This window comes from Pteropus alecto, unplaced genomic scaffold, assembly GCF_000325575.1.
Source record: "Pteropus alecto unplaced genomic scaffold, ASM32557v1 scaffold106, whole genome shotgun sequence".
Taxonomy (NCBI): Eukaryota; Metazoa; Chordata; class Mammalia; order Chiroptera; family Pteropodidae; genus Pteropus; species Pteropus alecto.
In genome coordinates, this window is record NW_006442103.1 from 12,184,128 (window position 1) to 12,203,392 (window position 19,265).

A 19,265-nucleotide genomic window follows, 5' to 3' on the forward strand; every position below is an offset into this window, starting at 1 on the left:
GAATCTGAATCTGTACACGCTTCACTTTAAAACCCTAGCAAACACACAGCAGCAAATTCCAGAGCTTTCCCAGTTCATATAACACTAATGTTATTTAAGTGGGATATTATCCAAGTTGTTGGAGCTTAAAATTTTACCAAAAAAATCTTAATAATTATCTTGTTCGATAACACCCAGTTAAGGTGTATATCCACCAACAATAATGTAAGGTTATAGCACCATCCTACATAGCTGGACATTTTAAGAGTTGAATTGTCAACTAGCTTTGACATAAAGTTGAGGGGAAAATAGTTAAATTCCTACCTATAAATAAAAATGATTTTAAAATGTTAAAGTATATATGTTATATACTTTTAAAATACATATTTATATCTATTAAATTATATATATTTAAGTTTCATTGAGGTATACTTTACATATCACAAAATTCACTGTTGTAAGTATACAGTTCAATGATTTTTTAGTAAATTTATACAGCTGTGCAACAATCACCACAAAAAGTTCCCTTGTGCCTGTTTACAGTCAATCCCTACTCCTATCCCTGGATTCAGGGGATCACTGATCTACTTTGTGGGTCTGTAGTTTTGCCTGTTCTAGAAATCGCATTCAAATGTAATCATAAAATATGTGTGTCTGGTTTCTTTCACTTGATATAAAGTATTTGAGGTTAAGAGGGTAATCTGTATTGTTGCATGTACTTATAGTTTGTTCCATTTTAATTCTAAGAAGTGTTCCATTGTATAGATATATCATAACTTATTTATTCATTCACCTATCTTTGATTGTTTCAAGTTTTGGGCTATTGTGTATAATACTGCTACGAATATTTATATACCTGTATACTTGCATACAAGTCTTTGTATGGACATATGTTTTCATTGCTCTCGTGTAGATACCTAGGAATGGAATTGATGGTCATATTGTAAGCAACTATGTGTTTAACTGCAAATTGTTTTTCAAATTAGCTATACTATTTTACATGCACAACAGCAATGTATGCAGCTTCGCCACATTCTTGTCAGCACTTGGTATTGCCAGTCTTTTTGAATATAGCCATTCTAGTGGGTATAAAGTAGTATCATACTGTAGTTTTAACTTGTATTTATCAATGACTAATGATTCTAAGAATCTTTTCATGTGCTTATAAGTTATTGGTGTATTTTCTTTGGTGAAGTGATTATTCATATCCTTTGCCCATGTTTTAATTGAGTTGTTTGTCATCCTATTATTTGTATTGTAAGAGTTTTTTATAATTCTGGATACAAGTCCTTCAAGAGATATATGACTTGCAAATATTTTCTCCCAGTCTTTTGCTTGTCTTTACATTTTCTTAATGTTTTTCGAAGAACCAATGTTTTAAGAAGTCCAATTTATCAACTTTTTTCTTTTGTAATAGTGCTTTTGATGAAATCTCTGCCTAACTCAAGGCCTCAAAGATGTTCTGCTGTTTCTTTCTACGAATTTTATAATTTTATCTCTTAAACTTAGATCTACAATCCATTTTGAGTTAATTTTTGTATATGGTGTGAGGGAAGGGGTCTAGGTCCTCCCCCCATATAGACACTTAATTGTTCCTGCACCATTTGTTGAAAAGACTATTCTTTCTCATTAAATTGCCTTGGAAATCTTGTTGAAAATCAACTGACCATAAATATGCATGTTTGCTTCAGGACTCTCTCTCTGTTGTCTTCCACTGACTTATATACTTCAATCTTTATGCCAATATTATACTATCTTAATTACTATATAAAATGTCTGGAAGAAAAAACCGTTTAAAAATGTCTTAAAATTGGGTAGAATAAATCCTTCAACTTTGTTCTTCTTTCTCAAATATTTTTTGGCTATTCTAGGATCCTTGCATTTTCATATAAATTTTAGAATGAGCCTGTCAATTTCTACAAATAAACCTGCTAGGATTTTTAAAAGGAAATACATTGAACCTACAGATCAATTAGGGGAGAATGGTGATCTTAACAATATTAAGTCTTCCAATTCATAAACATGGTATATCTCTTCCATTTATATAGGTCTTCTTTCATTTCTCTCAGACTTGTTTCAAAGTATTTCAGTATATATCTGTGTGTGTTTTGAAAAAAGAAAAGTATCCAAAAAGTCATCATAGAATACTTAGAGCAGATTCAATCTGAGAGCTAATATATATTACCTATCCAACACTTTAATTTTATAATTGGGGCAATGCCTGCATTTCCACTAACCTCCTTCCACCCATGAGCCTCTACTAGTAGTTTTGAAAATCAATGCACAATTTATATCATCAGAACTGTTACTACTGAGAATACATTTTTGCATGAGAAGAAGTCTACAACCATAGGAAACAGATAGTACATATTTTGATATTTTGAGTAGAAATAAAATTTTTAGACATCTTAGTGGTGTATTTAATTTCAATAGTTCTGATTAATAACTGCTATTCATTTTCTCACACAAGGAACAGATTCCCATCCCATCCTAGATAATAACAATAACTGTTTCGCTTACTATGTAACAGGCAGTCTTCTTTAAACAGGCACTTTAAAGATATGAACTCATTTAATCTTAATAACAACTCTAAGAGGTAGGGAATATTATCCCCATTTGACACAAGAGGAAACTCAAGTCCAACGAAGTTAAATAACTTGTCCAAGGTCATACAGCTAGGAAATAGTAAAGCCCAAATCCAAAACTAGACAGTCTAGTTGCAGAATCCATTCTGTAAACTACTCGGAAGCATGAAACAGCACAGTATTTCAAATAAAAGTGCTTCCAAAAATGGAATTCTAAGTAATTCAGATCAATCCTCCCAGACAACTAAAAAGACTGAACAAAACATATAAAAATCTAATTAAATACATCATATAATTAACAGAAGGTAAGAAATTACCAGCCTACAGTCCAATGAAGGCAGAAATCAGAGAAGTAAGCCACACTTGGGGCTTCTTTTACTGTAGCAACATTTGCCAATTCTGGACAAGATGGCTAAGAGGCTGTTCACCCTATTTTGTCAGTGTCTTAAGGCTAGGGTAACAAAGTCAGAGTGACAGCCTGGGCAAACTCCTCAGGATTGGATTGGGACCCTGAAAGTCTTCTCCCTAAAAATAAGGGTGAATCAGAAATAAACCAGAACTTTCAAGGACTATAGCCCACTTTCGAGGCATCTGGATGGACCAAAAATTATCAATCTCTGAAACTGAATTAAGGTGATCCTGTCCTGCTTCTTCTAGGCCTCTAAGAGCAAAGAAAATACTCTCTGAAGAAAGATAATATTATTTGAGGTTTTAAGTTATTTCTACAATTTCAAACACCTGGCACATAGTCAAAGAAAATGTGGCATAAGAGAAAACGAGACAATAGGAACATGATGCAGTAGAAAAAAAGAAAATAGAAGCAGATACATAGAAGTTCCAGATATTGGGATTATCAGAGAAAGACTTTATTACTTTAAACTATTTTAAAAGAAATAAAAAACTATATTTAAAATTTTGGCAGAGAATTAAAAAGAGATGTGAAAAATAAACAGAAACTCAAAAATTGAAAAATGTTTCAAAGGAGTGAAATTACACAAAGTATGTTCTCTAACCACAATGCAATTATGCTAGAAAACAATGATGAAAAGATAATCTTATATATTTGGAAATTAAGGCATATATCTTTAAATGGAATAAATATATCTCTAAATCAAAGAGGAAACAATGGAAATTAGGTAACATTTTGAACTAAATTATATAAAAAATATTGCTATAGTATGCAGTTAAAATTGTGGTTAGAAAGAGGTTTATAGGCTTAAATAGATATATTAGAAAAAGAACGGCTGAAAATTAATGAGTTAAGTATCTATGTAAGATACAAGAAACAAAAAATAACAAAACAAGGCCAAAGAAAGTTGAAGGAAGGCCATAAAGAACAGAAATGAATGAACCAGAAAACAAATAGTAGAGAGGACCAACCAAGCCAGAGCTTGGCTCTTTGCAACTAACAAGACTGATAGATCCCTAGAGACTATGATCAAGGTGGGGAGAAAAGGTAGCCAGTATTGCCAATTAAAAAGCGGATGTTATAACGGATCCTGTAAATATTAACAAGGTAATAAAGAATTTTATGAAATCTTTATGCCAATAAATCTGAAAATTTTGATGAGATAAATTCCTAGAAAAATACAACTTCACAAACACCAATACAAGAATAAGAAATTTGAATAGTTAAGTAATAGTTAAAGAAACTGAATTTGTAATTAAAATATTAAACTAAAGAAGTAAAATCTGTAACAAAAAAATCTTTCTTAACGAGGAAAACTCCAGAATCAGATGACTTTATCAGGAAATTCTACTAGTTGTTTAAGGCAGAAATAATTTTAATTTTACACAAATTATTCCAGAGGAAATAAAAAGAGGGACCACTCCTTAACTTGTTTTATAAAGTCAACAACAAAGGAAAAGTATAAACCAAACATATAAGAAAAGAAGGAAGTGAACATAATTGATGTCAGAATAATGGTTACCTTTAGCAAGAGGGAAGAAGCTGTAATTGAGGAAGGGCAGTCAGGTGGGCTTTTGGGGCTGGCAATGTTTTTTGGGGGGCCTCAGTGGTAGTTTCCACTCATTTGCTTTATAATAAATCTTTAAGATGCACAGTTCTGTTTTTTTTTTTACACTTTGCTGTGTATGTATTATAATTCACAATAAAAAAATTTAATTAAATTTATAGGACTAGTGTCATTTCTTAGATTTTAGTAATTTTCTTGACTCTATTCTTTACTTACTCTAACTGATATACAATTTCCATTTCTTGTAAATTATCTTTTAGAGATTAATCTCTTTAATGTCTACTAGCTTCCAAATTCTATTAATACACATTATATGGAATCAATAGTTACGATTACATTTTGTAGAAAAGGCATCTATTCTTGAATATTCTACACTTCCTAACATGGGCATTGTTTTTAAAACCTACAATTTAATCTTGGGAGACAACACACACAGATTAACCAACAATCTCTATGTATGTCTGCAAGGTGCACAATATAAAGACAAATGAGATGGATATAGTCTCATCTGGAACTAAATAAACATTAACTTGGCAGTTTTTTCTGGGAACTTCCACATCTGTTTCCTATCACTGATTATTTTAATCTATTTATTGGCAGTCTTTGTCTACCTAGCCCTAGTTCAAAACCCAGGCATCTGTCTAGATATAAAAAGCTTTCACAGTAACAGGAAATTTGATTTAATGATCTGAAATATGAATGATCTTTTATTAAGACCTAGCCATTTTATTTCTTCTCTATAACTATAATAGAAGGAACAGCTAAGCAAACACATTTCAAATTTTATTTTGACAAGAACTGCAAAACCTATGATGAACTGCTGCTCTTATCTACCTTCTAAATGCCTTTTAACATCTCCTTTCAGGTGAATAATAAGCATCAAATTATAGCAGACTAAACAATTCTGACTCAAATAATAGAGACCCAAACTTTGGTCTATACACTGTAATCAATTTGATAAACTTAAAAGCAGTATTTTTTATCATAAAAGTTCTCACTTTTGGGACATGAGGATTAAATTCCACAGCTCTATGAATTGCTTCCACAGCATTAATTTCTGCTGTGTTTAATCCTCTTCTGGAGGCTGTTTCTGGAGAGAATCTGTAAGAAAACCACAAAATAAAGAAATGAATATAAAAAAAATATACATGGATTTAGATCATAATCTAGCCCCCTGATCAGAGGTTTCCGGTGATGGCTAAAGACAAAGCCAAATAACTAAGCATGAAAGTAAAGACTTTGGTCCAACATATTAAAAAAGGCAGCATAAGAAGTGAAAATCTTCAAATTTAGGTAAAGAAAGGCTTCAGGAGTAGTTCATTGAAGGCTCACTTTGGGAAAGAATAAAAGAAAGGCTACACAGATATCGAGAGAATCTCATGAAATAGTACATTCTTATCATATTTTCATTGAGAAGAAACGGACTGAATATTCCATTCTAATTCATATCAAGGTGTAGTAATCTAAGGTGAAAAAAAATGTCACCACTAAGTTGGTTTCTGAATAGCTTACCTGTGCAATACAGACATTCGTTAAGGGCAGCCAAAAAATACAAGGAATACAGAATAACTCAGAATAGATAATATGAAACCTATTTCCCTACCACACACTTTATCATTATCACCATAGCTGCTATGTACTGCATGTACTTTCTTTCCAGCTTTGCTTTAGGCATTTATTACATATAGTCCTCACATAACCACCTTATAGTATTATTACTCTCATTTTACAGATGAGGAAAAGAATCAAACTGATTAACTTGCCCAAAGTTCCAAAGCCTAAGTATGTGGTAGACCCGAATTTGAACCCAGGTTTACTTAACTCTAAAAACCTTGCCCTTTCCACTACTACACATAGTAAGAAGCCTCAAGGGCTTATTCAGAAAGGGTTATTCAGAAAGAAGTAGAAAGGAAAACGAGCACTGTTTAAAGTCAATGGATGACATACATAATATTGAGGTTGGCAGTCTTTCTAAATTATTTTATTTTTCATAAGTACTTACTTATCTGAAACAGTCCTTGTCTTCAATAGTGCTGCTGTATAACAGATTGCTGCTGACTTTGGAAGGCTTATATCTGTAATAATAATTTTCAATTTTTGTAAGAATAAAAAAAATACCTGAAGACAATTTTTAATAAGAATAATTGATAGTACAATTTCAACAGATATAATATAGTAGTAGAAGCATAAGGACATTTAGTCGGAAGACCTAAGTTCGAATCTTGAATCTACTATTTACTAGTTATGCATCCTTGAACAAGTAGCAACTTCTTTAACCACGGTTTTCTCTTGTCAAAACAGTAAAATGGTAATTTTCTGGCAGAGATTAAATTAAAGTATGTCTGTGAAAGCCCTCAGCACAATGGTAAAAAGGACTCAACAAATGTTTATAATAATTTGCTTTCAATAATACTATTCAGGGAAAAAGGTATAGTATACTTAGAACTACTATGTAAAAACTCAACCTATTCACAACTCAACCTATTCTTAGAGAAAAACTAAGATTCAATAAAAAAAAATATTTAACTGTAGTTAAATCCAAGTGATATAACGCTGAGTGGTTTTAATTTTTTCTTCTCTTGTGTTTTAGTATTTTCTACATTCTTTTAAATGACATTTTTTTCCAGAAAATAATTAATCAGAAATTATAATAATTATATAAATTTTTTCTTAAAGAATGCCCCAAATAGAAAATCAATCAATGTGATATACCACATAAACGAAATGAAGGATACAAGTTATTTGATCACATCGATAGATGCAGAAAGCATTTGAAAAAAATTTAACATCGATTTAGAATAAAAACTCTCAACGAAGTGAATATACAAGGAACATACCTCAATATAATAAAGGCCATTTGTGACAAACCACAGCTAATATCATATCATACTCAATGATGAAAAGCTGAAAGCTTTTTCTCTAAGATCAGGACAAGAGAAGATTGCCCATTCTCACCACTTTTAATCAACATAGTACTGGAATTCCTAGCCATAACAATCAGACAGAAAAAGAAACAAAAGGTATCCAAATTGGAAAGAAAGACGTAATAATGTCACTATTTGCAGATGACATGATACTATATACAGAGAACTCTAAAGATCCCACCAAAAAACTATTAGAATGAATGAATTCAATAAAGTTTCAGGATACAAAACTAATATTCAGAAATATGTTGTGTTTTTATACACTAATAACAAGCTATCAGAAAGAAAAATTAAGAAAACAACCTCATTTACGATTGCATCAAAAAGAACGAAATATCTAGAAATAAATTTAATCAAGGAGGTAAAAGACCTGTACTTGGAAAACTATAAGACATTGATGAAAAAAAATTGAAGATACAAATAAATAGAAGGACATACTGTGTTCATGGACAGGAAGAATTAACATCGTTAAAATGTCCATACTAGGGGTGGCTCCATAGTGTAGCGGTTAGCACGTCTGGTTTACACACAGAAGGTCCTGGGTTTGTGCCCCAGGTGGAGACACAGACCATATCCTGGGTGTGCCAGCCCCTCTGGGTGCGCCAGGCCCTGGGTGCATGCTGCAAGCATGTGTGGGAGGAGACAACCCCCTTCACAGATCCAGTTCTCAAGGGGAAATGGCAACATCCATAGGTCAGGGGTGAAAGTGGGGGAGGGGAGGAATTAAAGAGCAGGAAAAAAAATGTCCATACTACCCAAAGCAATCTACAGTTTCAATCTCCAGATTCAATCTCCAGATTCACTGCCTATGGCATTTTTCAAAGAACTAGAACAAATAACCCTAAAATTTACATGGAACCATGAAAGACTTTAATAGCCAAAGCAATTTAGAGAAAGAAGAATAAAATTGGAGGTACCATGCTACCTGATGTCAAACAAAGCTATACTAATCAAAACGGTATGATACTGGCAAAAAAAAAAAAAAAAGACACAAATCAATGGAACATAAGAGAGAGCCCAGAAATAAACCCACACTTACATGGTCAATTAATCTACAACAAAGGAGGCAAGAATATACATAGGGTAAAGACAGTCTCTTCAATAAATGGTATTGGCAAAACTAGACCAATACATGCAATAAAATAAAACTAGACCACTTTCTTAGACCATATACAAAAAAAAAAATTCAAAATGGATTAAAGATTTAAATGTAAGACTTAAAACCATAAAACTCCTAGAAGAAAATATAGACAGTGATCTTTGACATTGGTCTTTGCAATAGTTTTTTGGATGTGTCTCCCAGGGCAAAGAGAATAAATGCAAAAGTAAACATATGGGACTACATCAAGCTAAAATGCTTTTGCACAGCAAAGAAGACCATCAACGAAGACAACCTACTGAATGGAAGAAGAAATTTGCCAATGATACATCCGATACGGGATCCATATTCAAAATATATAAGGAATTCATACAACTTAACACAGAAAAAGCAAACAATCTGATTAAAAAATGGACAGAGCACCTGAATAGACATATCTCCAAAGAGGACACACAGATGGCAAAAAATCATATGAAAAGATGCTCAATATCACTAATAATCAGTGAAATGCAAATCAAAACCACATTGAGATATCACCTAATACCTGTCAGAATGGCTATTATAAAAACAACAACAAAGAATTTGTGGAGAAAAAGGAACCCTTGTGCACTGTTGTTGGATTATAAACTAGTGCAGCCACTATGGAAAACAGTATGAAGGTTCCTCAAAAAATTAAAAATAGAACTACTATATGAACCTGAAATCCCTCTTCTGGGTATTTATCCAAAGAAAACAAAAACACTAATTCAAAAAGACATATGCATCCTTATGTTCATTGCAACATTATTCACAAAAGCCAAGAGATGGAAGCAACCCACGTGTCCATTGATAGACAAATGGATAGAGGATGTGGTACAACATAGAGGGACTGAGTGAAATAAAGCAGACAGAAAAAGACAAATACAGTATGATTTCACTTCTATACAGAATATAAAAAACGAAATAAATGAACAAACGAAAAACAAAAACAGAAACAAACCCATAGATATATTGAATAAACTGATGGTTTCCAGGTGGAAAGTAGGTGGGGGGATGAGTGAAAAAAATGAATGAGATTAAGAAGTACAAACTGACAGTAATAAAAGTTGTCACAGAGATGTAAAGTACAGAAAGCATAGTGAATACAGTCAATAATTGTAATAACTATATATGGGGCTTATCATGGAGATCACTTTGTAAGGTATAAAAATGTCTATTCAATCAATATATCTGAAACTAATATAATATTATATGTCAACTATAATTAAAAATAAATCTTAAAAAAGAAACCTAAAATAATGTCATCAGGAAAGTAAGACCACAGAATTCCCTTGAAGTTTCAGATTCCATAGTTATACCAGTAAATGGAGAACTAAAAAAGTAAATTTGCTTTTAACTTTCTCAGAATTCTAGAATAGTAAAAACTGGGGACTCATAAAAACAACTGAAAATACAGAAGTATATCTGTTAATTTTATTTTTAATGACTCAGGTCCTAGCTGATGTTTTATTTTCGGTCTTTAAGCTTGTTTATCATAGTATCATAAGCAGGCCATGCATCTGATAAGTTACATATGGAAAGATTTCTCATAAATTTCTCCACGAGCTTACATATTCTGAAGCACTTCTTAAGAATTCCAGATGTTTAAAAGAAATAAACTTCTCTTTCCAAGTGTAACACATTTCAAACCTTCCAAGTCATGGGCATTCCAAAGCTAATGGCTAAGAACTTACAACTGGACAAGTGTGAATAAGTGACTTCTGTGTTCTGTTATAGTGAGAGATATGATCAGAAACATTATGCTACTTAGGATGTTTTCAGTATGGGCTTAAAAGCTAACGCCTCACTCAGACTGAGGAGAAAGGCTATGCTTAAAAATTCTCTTAACTCCCTTTGTGGTAAATTAGCAGTTATAGTATAATAATAAAAACAGCCAGTATATTGACTTCTTACTACTGGAAGACTAGTAAACAAATAAATGGAATACCTGGATTTAAGTTCAGGCCTGCCTCTTACCGGCTAGAAACCTTACCCAATTATTAAACCTTCTTCAACTGCAGTTTCCTTATATACTAACTGGAGATAGTAAAAGTACTTGTCTCACCACCTCACAAGATTATTAGGAGGATCAGATAAGAAAAATTATACTTTGTAACTAAAAAGCACGGCAAAAATTTTATTCTGAATTCTTTTTTTTTTTTTTTTTGGCCATAAAATCTTATTCATCATTTAATCACTCTTATTAATCTTGGAAGAAAGACATTTTATACTTCTTGCACTTTATTTTGCACAAACATTTCATTAAAATTATCACTCCAGTTTAAGGGGCAAATCTCACTCTGAACACAGCTTTCGTTTTGGGCCAATCTGTCATGGCAATAAATAATTATGCATTTAAGAAAAAACAGTATTTGTATTTGACTTAATGTACTCTTACATTTATGCAATTATATATACATCTTTGAATTCCAACTTACCAAAATAGTTTCTATTTAACAGCATTATCTTTTGTTTTCCCGACAAAATATTCTGAATTACTCTTATACATACTGCTAAGCAACTTCTGTTAAGTTCCCTGACACTCCAAAACAAATGAGGTACCATCCTACGTGAATAGCAACCCATACTTTTCCAATTATCTCACATAACACACTATACTTCAATGTAACTACTATTATTTTGTCTATGTTCCACTAAACTATAAATCCTACAAGAGTTAAGTTCATGTCTTCCTGTTCACCATTGTACGCCGAGTGCTTCACTCATATTAGGTGCTCAATAAACAAATAAATCCTGAAAGAAGAAAAGTTCCTTCTTGCAGGCTTTTGCTACCTAAAGTCCTGATAAAAAAGATAACTAATAGTAACTTAATAGTAACTTGTATCCATGGATTATAAATACTGACTAGTACAAATGGAAAGAGAAAATCAGAGAAATACCGCAATAGATTCACATTTATAATTACATAATTGAAAAAAAATGTTAACCATGCTATCTACTAAGACAAATATCACTCACCATCATATTTTGCTAGGACTGCCTGAACATCTGCATAGGCCTGTAATTCTAAAAGTGATTCTAGGAGATTTTCATGGATGTTCAACATGGTAAGAGGAGGAAATTCTTTCATCAACTGTATATTAAAAGGAAAAAAAGGTTAAAATTATAGCAAAGGAACTCAATAGAACTGAATCAGATTCATTTAAGCAGAAATTATTTTGTTTCTTAAAACTGTAAAGACTCAACCCTTAAGAAATGTATGTATATTCATAAAAACTACCAATTAAAAACAGTTATTCTGCATTAAAATAACTGGAAACTTAAACCACATTTTCAGAATTTTGAAGACTATAAACAGTCATCCAATGTACTTACATCTCTCATTATTTTTACTGCTTCTCTTATTCTTCCTAATTTTCTTGCACACATTGCCAATCTTCTTTTAATATACACCAGTACATTGGTATCTCTTCCTATTTAAAAAAAAAAAAGACACAACTATCACTTTTGTATTATGACTTGCTATTTCATTAACCTATTATCCATTAATTTCATTTGCTTATTCCAGAAGGTTCAATTGAAATGAAATTGTGTCAGAATGGAATAATATTAATGATTGTTGAATTTGGGTGATGAACATTTAGGGGGTTCATTATACCACTCTATTTGTATATATGTTTGAAGTTTTCTATATTAAAAGATTAATACATATACATATTTTACATTACTTTTCCCTCTAACAATAAGTAATCTGAGTACAGTATGTATAAAGTAATCCATGTATACTTAACAAATGCATTTTAATATTAACATAAAAGAAATATATGCATTAGTAGGAAGAAATAACATTAAGTTTCAGCATAAACGATCTATTATTTTAATATTCTCCATTGTTTTAACTGCCAAACAAAAGATGCTCAAAACAAAATTTCTGTAATTATTTAATAGACATATTTGAGATGATACAAAGACAAATGGCATAACTTTTCTATAGATGTAGTTTCATTGGTTTCAAAATTATGTATTCCCACAGTTGTGTATTATAACATGCATTAATGAAACATGCTGTATACATCAATATTTAGTTTAGAGAGAAAACATTACCCAAATTTCAATTTCCATGAACAAAAGATTTAGAACTTAACTGATAGCAGATAATGCATTATGTAAACAGATTTCAATTTATTGCCCACAATCTGCCAAAACCACGAAACTAAAACCGTCTGACCATAAAAAACAGCAGGAAGCAGCAGTACCACAGATTCTAACATCTTTGGTAAAAGTGTCTCAATCATAACTGGGACAGTATCTCTAAGAGTAGAAAGAAAGGATTTCAGTTGTTATGCCCATAAAGATCTCAAACACATCAGAGAAAAATCAACTAAAGAAAGAATCAATGCTAATTATAAGGCTGATTTTTGTGCTAAGGGGGCTGCTCCCGGGCACTATATGGAGATACAGTCTGAAGAGCAAACCAAATGTCCCTCTACTGTTGCTTGGGGGTAAGGGTGAGGGTAAAGGTAATAGCTGCTTATCACTACTAGAAGGCTCTCCTGAATCTTTTTAAGTTGTTTCTCCAATGACCAGCCCAATTCTCACATAAAATAAATTACTATAAAGTCTTAGAGCAGCACATCTCTCAATAACCAGGGCAGATCTGTTACCTTCCACAAGCACTCTATAGCAAATATATATTTCTGTCTTGCTGGCTTGTAGATATTATGAATAGATTAGTTAGTTATCTCTTATGAAAAGTAGCTAACATTGAAGTATTAAGGTTTTTTAAATTATTATTTTGTGTTTTAAACATAAAAGAGCCAATTCCAGCAACTAAAAGATGGGTAAAAATTAGTTCAAATTTGCTTACTCAGTTGAGCTTCATGTTGAGGACTTTGGTGCTGGCACTGCTGTGACCGCCTATAAATTGTTTCTCCTGCCTTGAGTGCCTGTTTAAATAACCTTTCAGCATCTACAATAGTTGTTGCTTCTTCCTCAGCCAGTAGAACATATGCAGTGGCACAGCTATGAAGAAAGCAAGCAAGGCAATTTTAAGTAAAATGGTAAAGCAAGTATTTTCTCTCAGGTATGTCCCTTGGCTTCCCAACACATTTCCTTAACTTTCTATCTCTCAAAGAAGAAATTCATTCTCTATTTTAAATTATTAGGGGCATATTGGTGTGTCCTTTGTCCTGTATTTTCCTTTTGTGCAAGGGGGTGGGGAAAGGAGATACATAAAAAGTTATCTGAAAAGCAGTTCAAAGGACTATACACTCTAGTAGTCTTGCCTGCTCTTAGTCACTATGTACTTTGTAATATCCACCTAAAGGCTACTGAAGGTATAGGAGAGGGTGGCGAGTGAGAAGAAAGTTCCATGACCAACTAGGCACCTTTAACATTTGACTCAGAAGCATGGTCCAGGACTAGATCTTTTCTGCAGCCCAGAGTAGTCCCTCTGTGTGCTGCGCCAGCCTCTCTTGGACTTACCCGAAACAGTACCCTAACAACTTCCCTTAGCCCAAATTCTAGTCTTTCCTCCTACAATTTTACTCTCACTTGTCACATCCATGCTTACTTCAAGCATCCTTTTCTTCACCCCACTAAAACATAGATTTCTCTTTGTATCTTTTAAGTCAAAAACTGTCTAATAAGATAAACTAACTTGTTTGGGGGCAAAAAAGATAAACAAAAAGTTTTTTTTATTCCCAGAAATAACTAGTATATCCCTTCTGGAGATGATGTCCTAGTTCTGATTATCCAAACCTGGACGGTCCAGTATTGTAGCCATTAGCCACATGTAGTTATTGAGCACTTGAAACGTGTCTAGTCTAAACTGAGAAGTGCGAAATGCACACTGATCAGTGTATGTTCGGTGTAAAATGTACACTGAATTTTGAAGACTTAGAAGAATGTAAAATACTTATTAGATTTTTAAAAATATTGCTGTTAAAATATTTTAAATACAGCTAAATAAGATATATTATTCAAATTAACTTCACCTATTTCTTTTTAGTCTTTAAATGTGGCTACCACAAAATTTCGTTACATATATAGTTTGCATTATATTTCTATTGAACAGTGTTTAAGCAACAGGATAGAAATTATTGGTAAAAATACAAGGCCAGGCATGAAACAAAAGTGATGACAAGATAGCAATCAGACAACTGAGGACAAGAAGGGTCTTTCCACTGTAGAAAATGCAAATCATAACATTTTGGCACCCTTCAAATAATTCTCTAATTTGAAGTATACAATAATTTCAGTAATCAACAGAGATTTCTTCATCATGATCACTGGATTTCTCTGAAGCATTAGATATACTGCTGCTTTAAACACTAGGCTCTCTGCTATTTTAAGTCCAATTCAAATGCTTTAAAATAACAAAATAATAAAAGCACCTTTAAAAGATCTGGATGGATATAAACTGATGCAGTAGAATCAAAATATAAACATAATTTTAAATTACAGTATAGCTACATAATAAAGAGGTTGTTTTCCCTTAAAGCTTCCTTGTGTTTGTTCGAAAGTATTTAAAATGGAGATGTTAATACAAGAAATAAATTTTATGAATAACCAATGATTCTTACTATTGGGAATTTTTTTTTAATTGAGGTAAAATTCACATCACAAAATTAACCATTTTAAAGTATATAATTCAGGGACTTTTAATAACATTTACAAGGTTCATTCATGTAGCATGTAGTGGTAATTCATTATTATGAGTGAATAACATTCCATTGCACAGATATACCACATTCTATTTATCCATTTGTAAGGTGATGGACATTTGGGTTGGTTCCAATTTTTGGCTACTATAATACCATTATAAACATACGTATAAAAGTGTTTTTGAACACCTGCCTTCAGTACTCTTCAATATATGCCTAGAAGTGGAACTGCCAAACTGTTTTCCACAGTGGCTGTACCATTTTACATTCCCACCTTCAATCTATAAGGGTTCCAACTTCTCCACATTTTCACAACACTAGTAATTTTCTGGAGAGTTTTGTTTGCTTTTACCCATCTTGTAAAGGGGTATCTCATTGTGGTTTTCATTTCCCTATGATAAATGATACTGAGCATCTTTTCATGTGCTTATTGGTCATTTGCATATCTTTTTTGAGGAAATGTATATTCAAGTCCTTTGCTCATTTTTAATTTTTAATTTTGTTGTTGTTGTTACTGAATTGCAAGAGTTCCTGATATATTCTAGATACCAGACCTTTATCAAATATATGGCTTGCAAATATTTTCTCTCATTCTGTGGGTTGCCTTTTCACTTTCTTGATAGTATCCTTTGATGTATAAAAGCTTTTAATTCTGAAGTCTAATTTACCTAACTTTTCTTTCATTGCTTGTGCTTTTAATGTTATACCTAGGAAACCACTGCCAAAGCCACGGTCACAAAAATTTGCCCATAAGTTTTCTTCTAATAGTTTTAGCTCTTACATTATCTAGTGGCTCAGAAACATTTGTTGAAAAACTATTCTTTCTCCTATTGAATGATCTTGGCACTCTCATCAAAAATCAATTGACCATATATGTATGAGTTTATTTTTGGAAGCTCAATTTGCTTAATCTAAATGGCTATCCTTATGATTGTGACTTAATTACTGTAGCTTCATAGTAAGTTTTGAATCAAGAAAGTCTAACTTTGTTCTTCTTTTTCAGACTGTTTTGGCTCTTTGAGGCCTCTTGCAATTCCATATGAATTTTAGGATCAACTTGTCCTGTGAAAATGGCAACTGAAATTTAGGATCAGTTTATCCTTCTGCAAAACTGACAATTGAAATTTTGATAGAGATTGCATTAAATTTATAGGTCAACTTGAGGAGTATTGCCATCTTAACAATATTAAGTCTTCCAATCCATGAACACAAGATGTCTTTCCATTATTTAGGTTTTCCTTACCTTCTTTCAGTAATACTTTGTAGTCTTCAGTGTACAAGTCTTATACCTCTTTGGTTAAGTTTATTCTTAAGAATTTTAATATTTTTGATGCTATTGTAAATGGAATTGTTTCCTTAATTTCCTTTTCAGATAGTTCGTTGCTAGTGTATAGAAATACAGCTGGTTTTTATATGTTGATCTTGTCTCCTGCAACTTTGTTGAACTCATTTATTAGCTTTGTTTTGTGTGTGAGAATTCTGTAAGATTTTGCCCATGTAAGATAATGTCATCTGTGAATATAGTTTTATTTCTTCTTTTCCAATTGGGAAGCCATTTTCCCATTCATCTTGCCTAATTGCACTGGCTAGCACCTGCAATACAATGTTAAAAAGAAGTAGCAAGAGCAAACATCCTTGCCTTATTTTTATTTAGTTAGTTAGTTTCAGGTATAAAGTACATTGGTTAGACATTTATATAGTTCATGAAACGATTCTCCCTGCCCCAATTTCTCTATCATCCATCTGGCTCTACACAGAGCCATTACAATACTATTGATTATATTCCCTATGCTGCACTCTACTAATTTGTACTTCTTCAATCCTTCACCTTTCTTGATCTTAGAAAGCTTTCAGTCTTTCGTTATTAAGAATATAGTCAGCTGTGTATTTTTTGAATTTCCTTTACCAGTTTGAGGAAGTTTCCTTTCATTCCTTGGGTTTGTTGTTGTTGTTGTTGTTGTTATTATTATTATTATATTATAAAATGGTGTTGGATATTGTCATTATTATTATTATTATTATAATATTATAAAATGGTGTTGGATATTGTCAAATACATTTTACACATCAATAAAGATGACTGTGTTGTTCTTGTCCTTTGTTCTATTAATGTGGTGTCATACTCTGACTGATGATTTTCATGTACCACCACCTGTGCTTTCCTGAGACAAATCCCGCTGAGCCATGGTATATAATCTTTCTAATATGCTACGGGATTTGCTTTGCTAGTATTTTGTGGAGGATTTTTGCATATATATTCATAACAGATATTAGTCTGCACTTTTCATATCTTGTGATATCTTTGGTTTTGCTATGAGGGTAGTACTGGACTCATAGAATGAGTTAGAAAGAGTTACTTCCTCTTCTATTTCTTTGAAGAGTTTGTAGAGGACTGTTGTTAATTCTTTAAGTGTTTGGTAGAATTCACTAGTGAAGTAATCAAGTTCAGGGCTTTCTTCGAAACTTTTTAAATTACTGATTCAATCTCTTCACTTATTATAGGTCTATTCAGATTTTCTATTCTTTCTTGAGTCAGTATTGGTAGTTTGTGCATTTCCAGGAATTTGTCCATTTCATCTAAGTTATTTAATTTGTTGACAAACACTTGATCATAGCATTCTATTTTAATCTTTTTAATTTCTGTAAGGTCAGCAATAATATACTCGATTTCATTCTTGATTTTAGTATTCTGAGTCTTTTTTCTTTTTTAATTGGTCAGTCTAGCTGAAAGTTTGTCAATTTTGATGATATTTTTAAAAAATCAACCTTTGGCTTCAGTGATTCCCTCTGTTTTTCTATTCCCTATTTTGTTTATCTCACTCTAATCTTTACTTCTCCCTTCCTCTGCTTGGAGCTTAGCTGGCTCTTCATTATTTTACTTCGTTAAGGTATAAAAAGTTATTGATATCAGGTCTTTCTTCTTTACTAATGTAGATGTACAGCTATAAATGTTCCTCTGAACACTGCTTTTGCTGTATCTTCTAAGTTTTGGCATGCTTACATTTAAATAATTTGTGAAAAGGACTTGTTTCTGCCATTTTCCTATTTGTTTTCTATATGTCCTATCTTTTTTGCCCTCATTTCCTGCATTATTGCTTTCTTTTATGTTTTCTAGTATACTATTTTGATTCCCTTATTTCTTTTACCATATATTTTAGTTATTTCTTGGTGGTTAATAGTTAACAATCTAGTTTAAATTAATACAACTTAGTTTCAATAGTATATAAAACTCTGCTCCTATATAGCTCTTCCCCTACTCTTTATGTTGTTGTCACAAATTACATCTTTAGAAATTGTATGTCCATCAACAACATGGATTTATAATTCTTGTGTTACATAGTTGCCTTTTAAATCATACAGGAAAAAAAGAATTGCAAACCAAAAATACATTACTAATGACTTTTATATTTGCCTATGTAATCACCTTTGCTGGCATTCCTCACTGCTTTGTGTAGAGTAAAGACTGTCTAGTATCCTTTTGTTTCAGCTTGAAGGACTCCTTTTAGCATCTCTTGTAGGACAGGTCTACTGCAAATGAACTCTCTCAGTTTTTGTCTATCTGAGAATGTCTTAATTTCTCCTTCCTTTTTGAAGGATAGGCTTGCTGGATTATAAAATCCTTAACTGACAGTTTTCTTTCAGAACATCCTCATCCCACTGCCTTCTGGCTTCTATAGTTTCTGATGAGAAATCAGCTATTAATCTTATTGAGGCTCTCTATACCTGATGAGTTGTTTCTCTCTTGCTGCTTTCAGGAATCTCTTTTGGTCTTTGGCTTTTGAAAGCTTGATTATAATGTCTTATTATAGATGTCTTTGAACATATCATATTTGGGGTTTATTGAGCTTCTTGGATATATAGACCCATGTCTTTCATCATTCAGAGGCTCTTTTCAGCCATTATTTCTTCAAATATTCACTCTGTTCTCTCCTCTCTTTCTGGGACTCCTTTATGCATAAGTTGATGTGCTTAATAGTGTCCTATGAGTCTTTTAGGATCTGTTCTTTTTTCTTCATTCCTTTATTTTTTTTCTGCTCCTCAGGCTGGGTCATTTCAAT

General features: G+C 32.3%; 1 protein-coding gene across 5 annotated transcripts in view; it reads right to left on the minus strand.

The window, feature by feature from the left end:
- The window catches only part of ST7L (suppression of tumorigenicity 7 like), a 101,972-nt gene that overhangs the window by 60,882 nt on the left and 21,825 nt on the right, over positions 1-19,265 (minus strand). For all 5 annotated transcript variants that reach the window (XM_025038458.1, XM_025038460.1, XM_025038459.1 and 2 more), the window contains 5 exons: positions 13,410-13,564; positions 11,918-12,015; positions 11,561-11,675; positions 6,543-6,615; positions 5,539-5,641 (listed from right to left, as the gene is read on the minus strand). In XM_025038458.1, the coding sequence (XP_024894226.1) occupies positions 5,539-5,641; positions 6,543-6,615; positions 11,561-11,675; positions 11,918-12,015; positions 13,410-13,564 (544 nt within the window). The remainder of the gene's footprint in view (positions 1-5,538; positions 5,642-6,542; positions 6,616-11,560; positions 11,676-11,917; positions 12,016-13,409; positions 13,565-19,265) is intronic.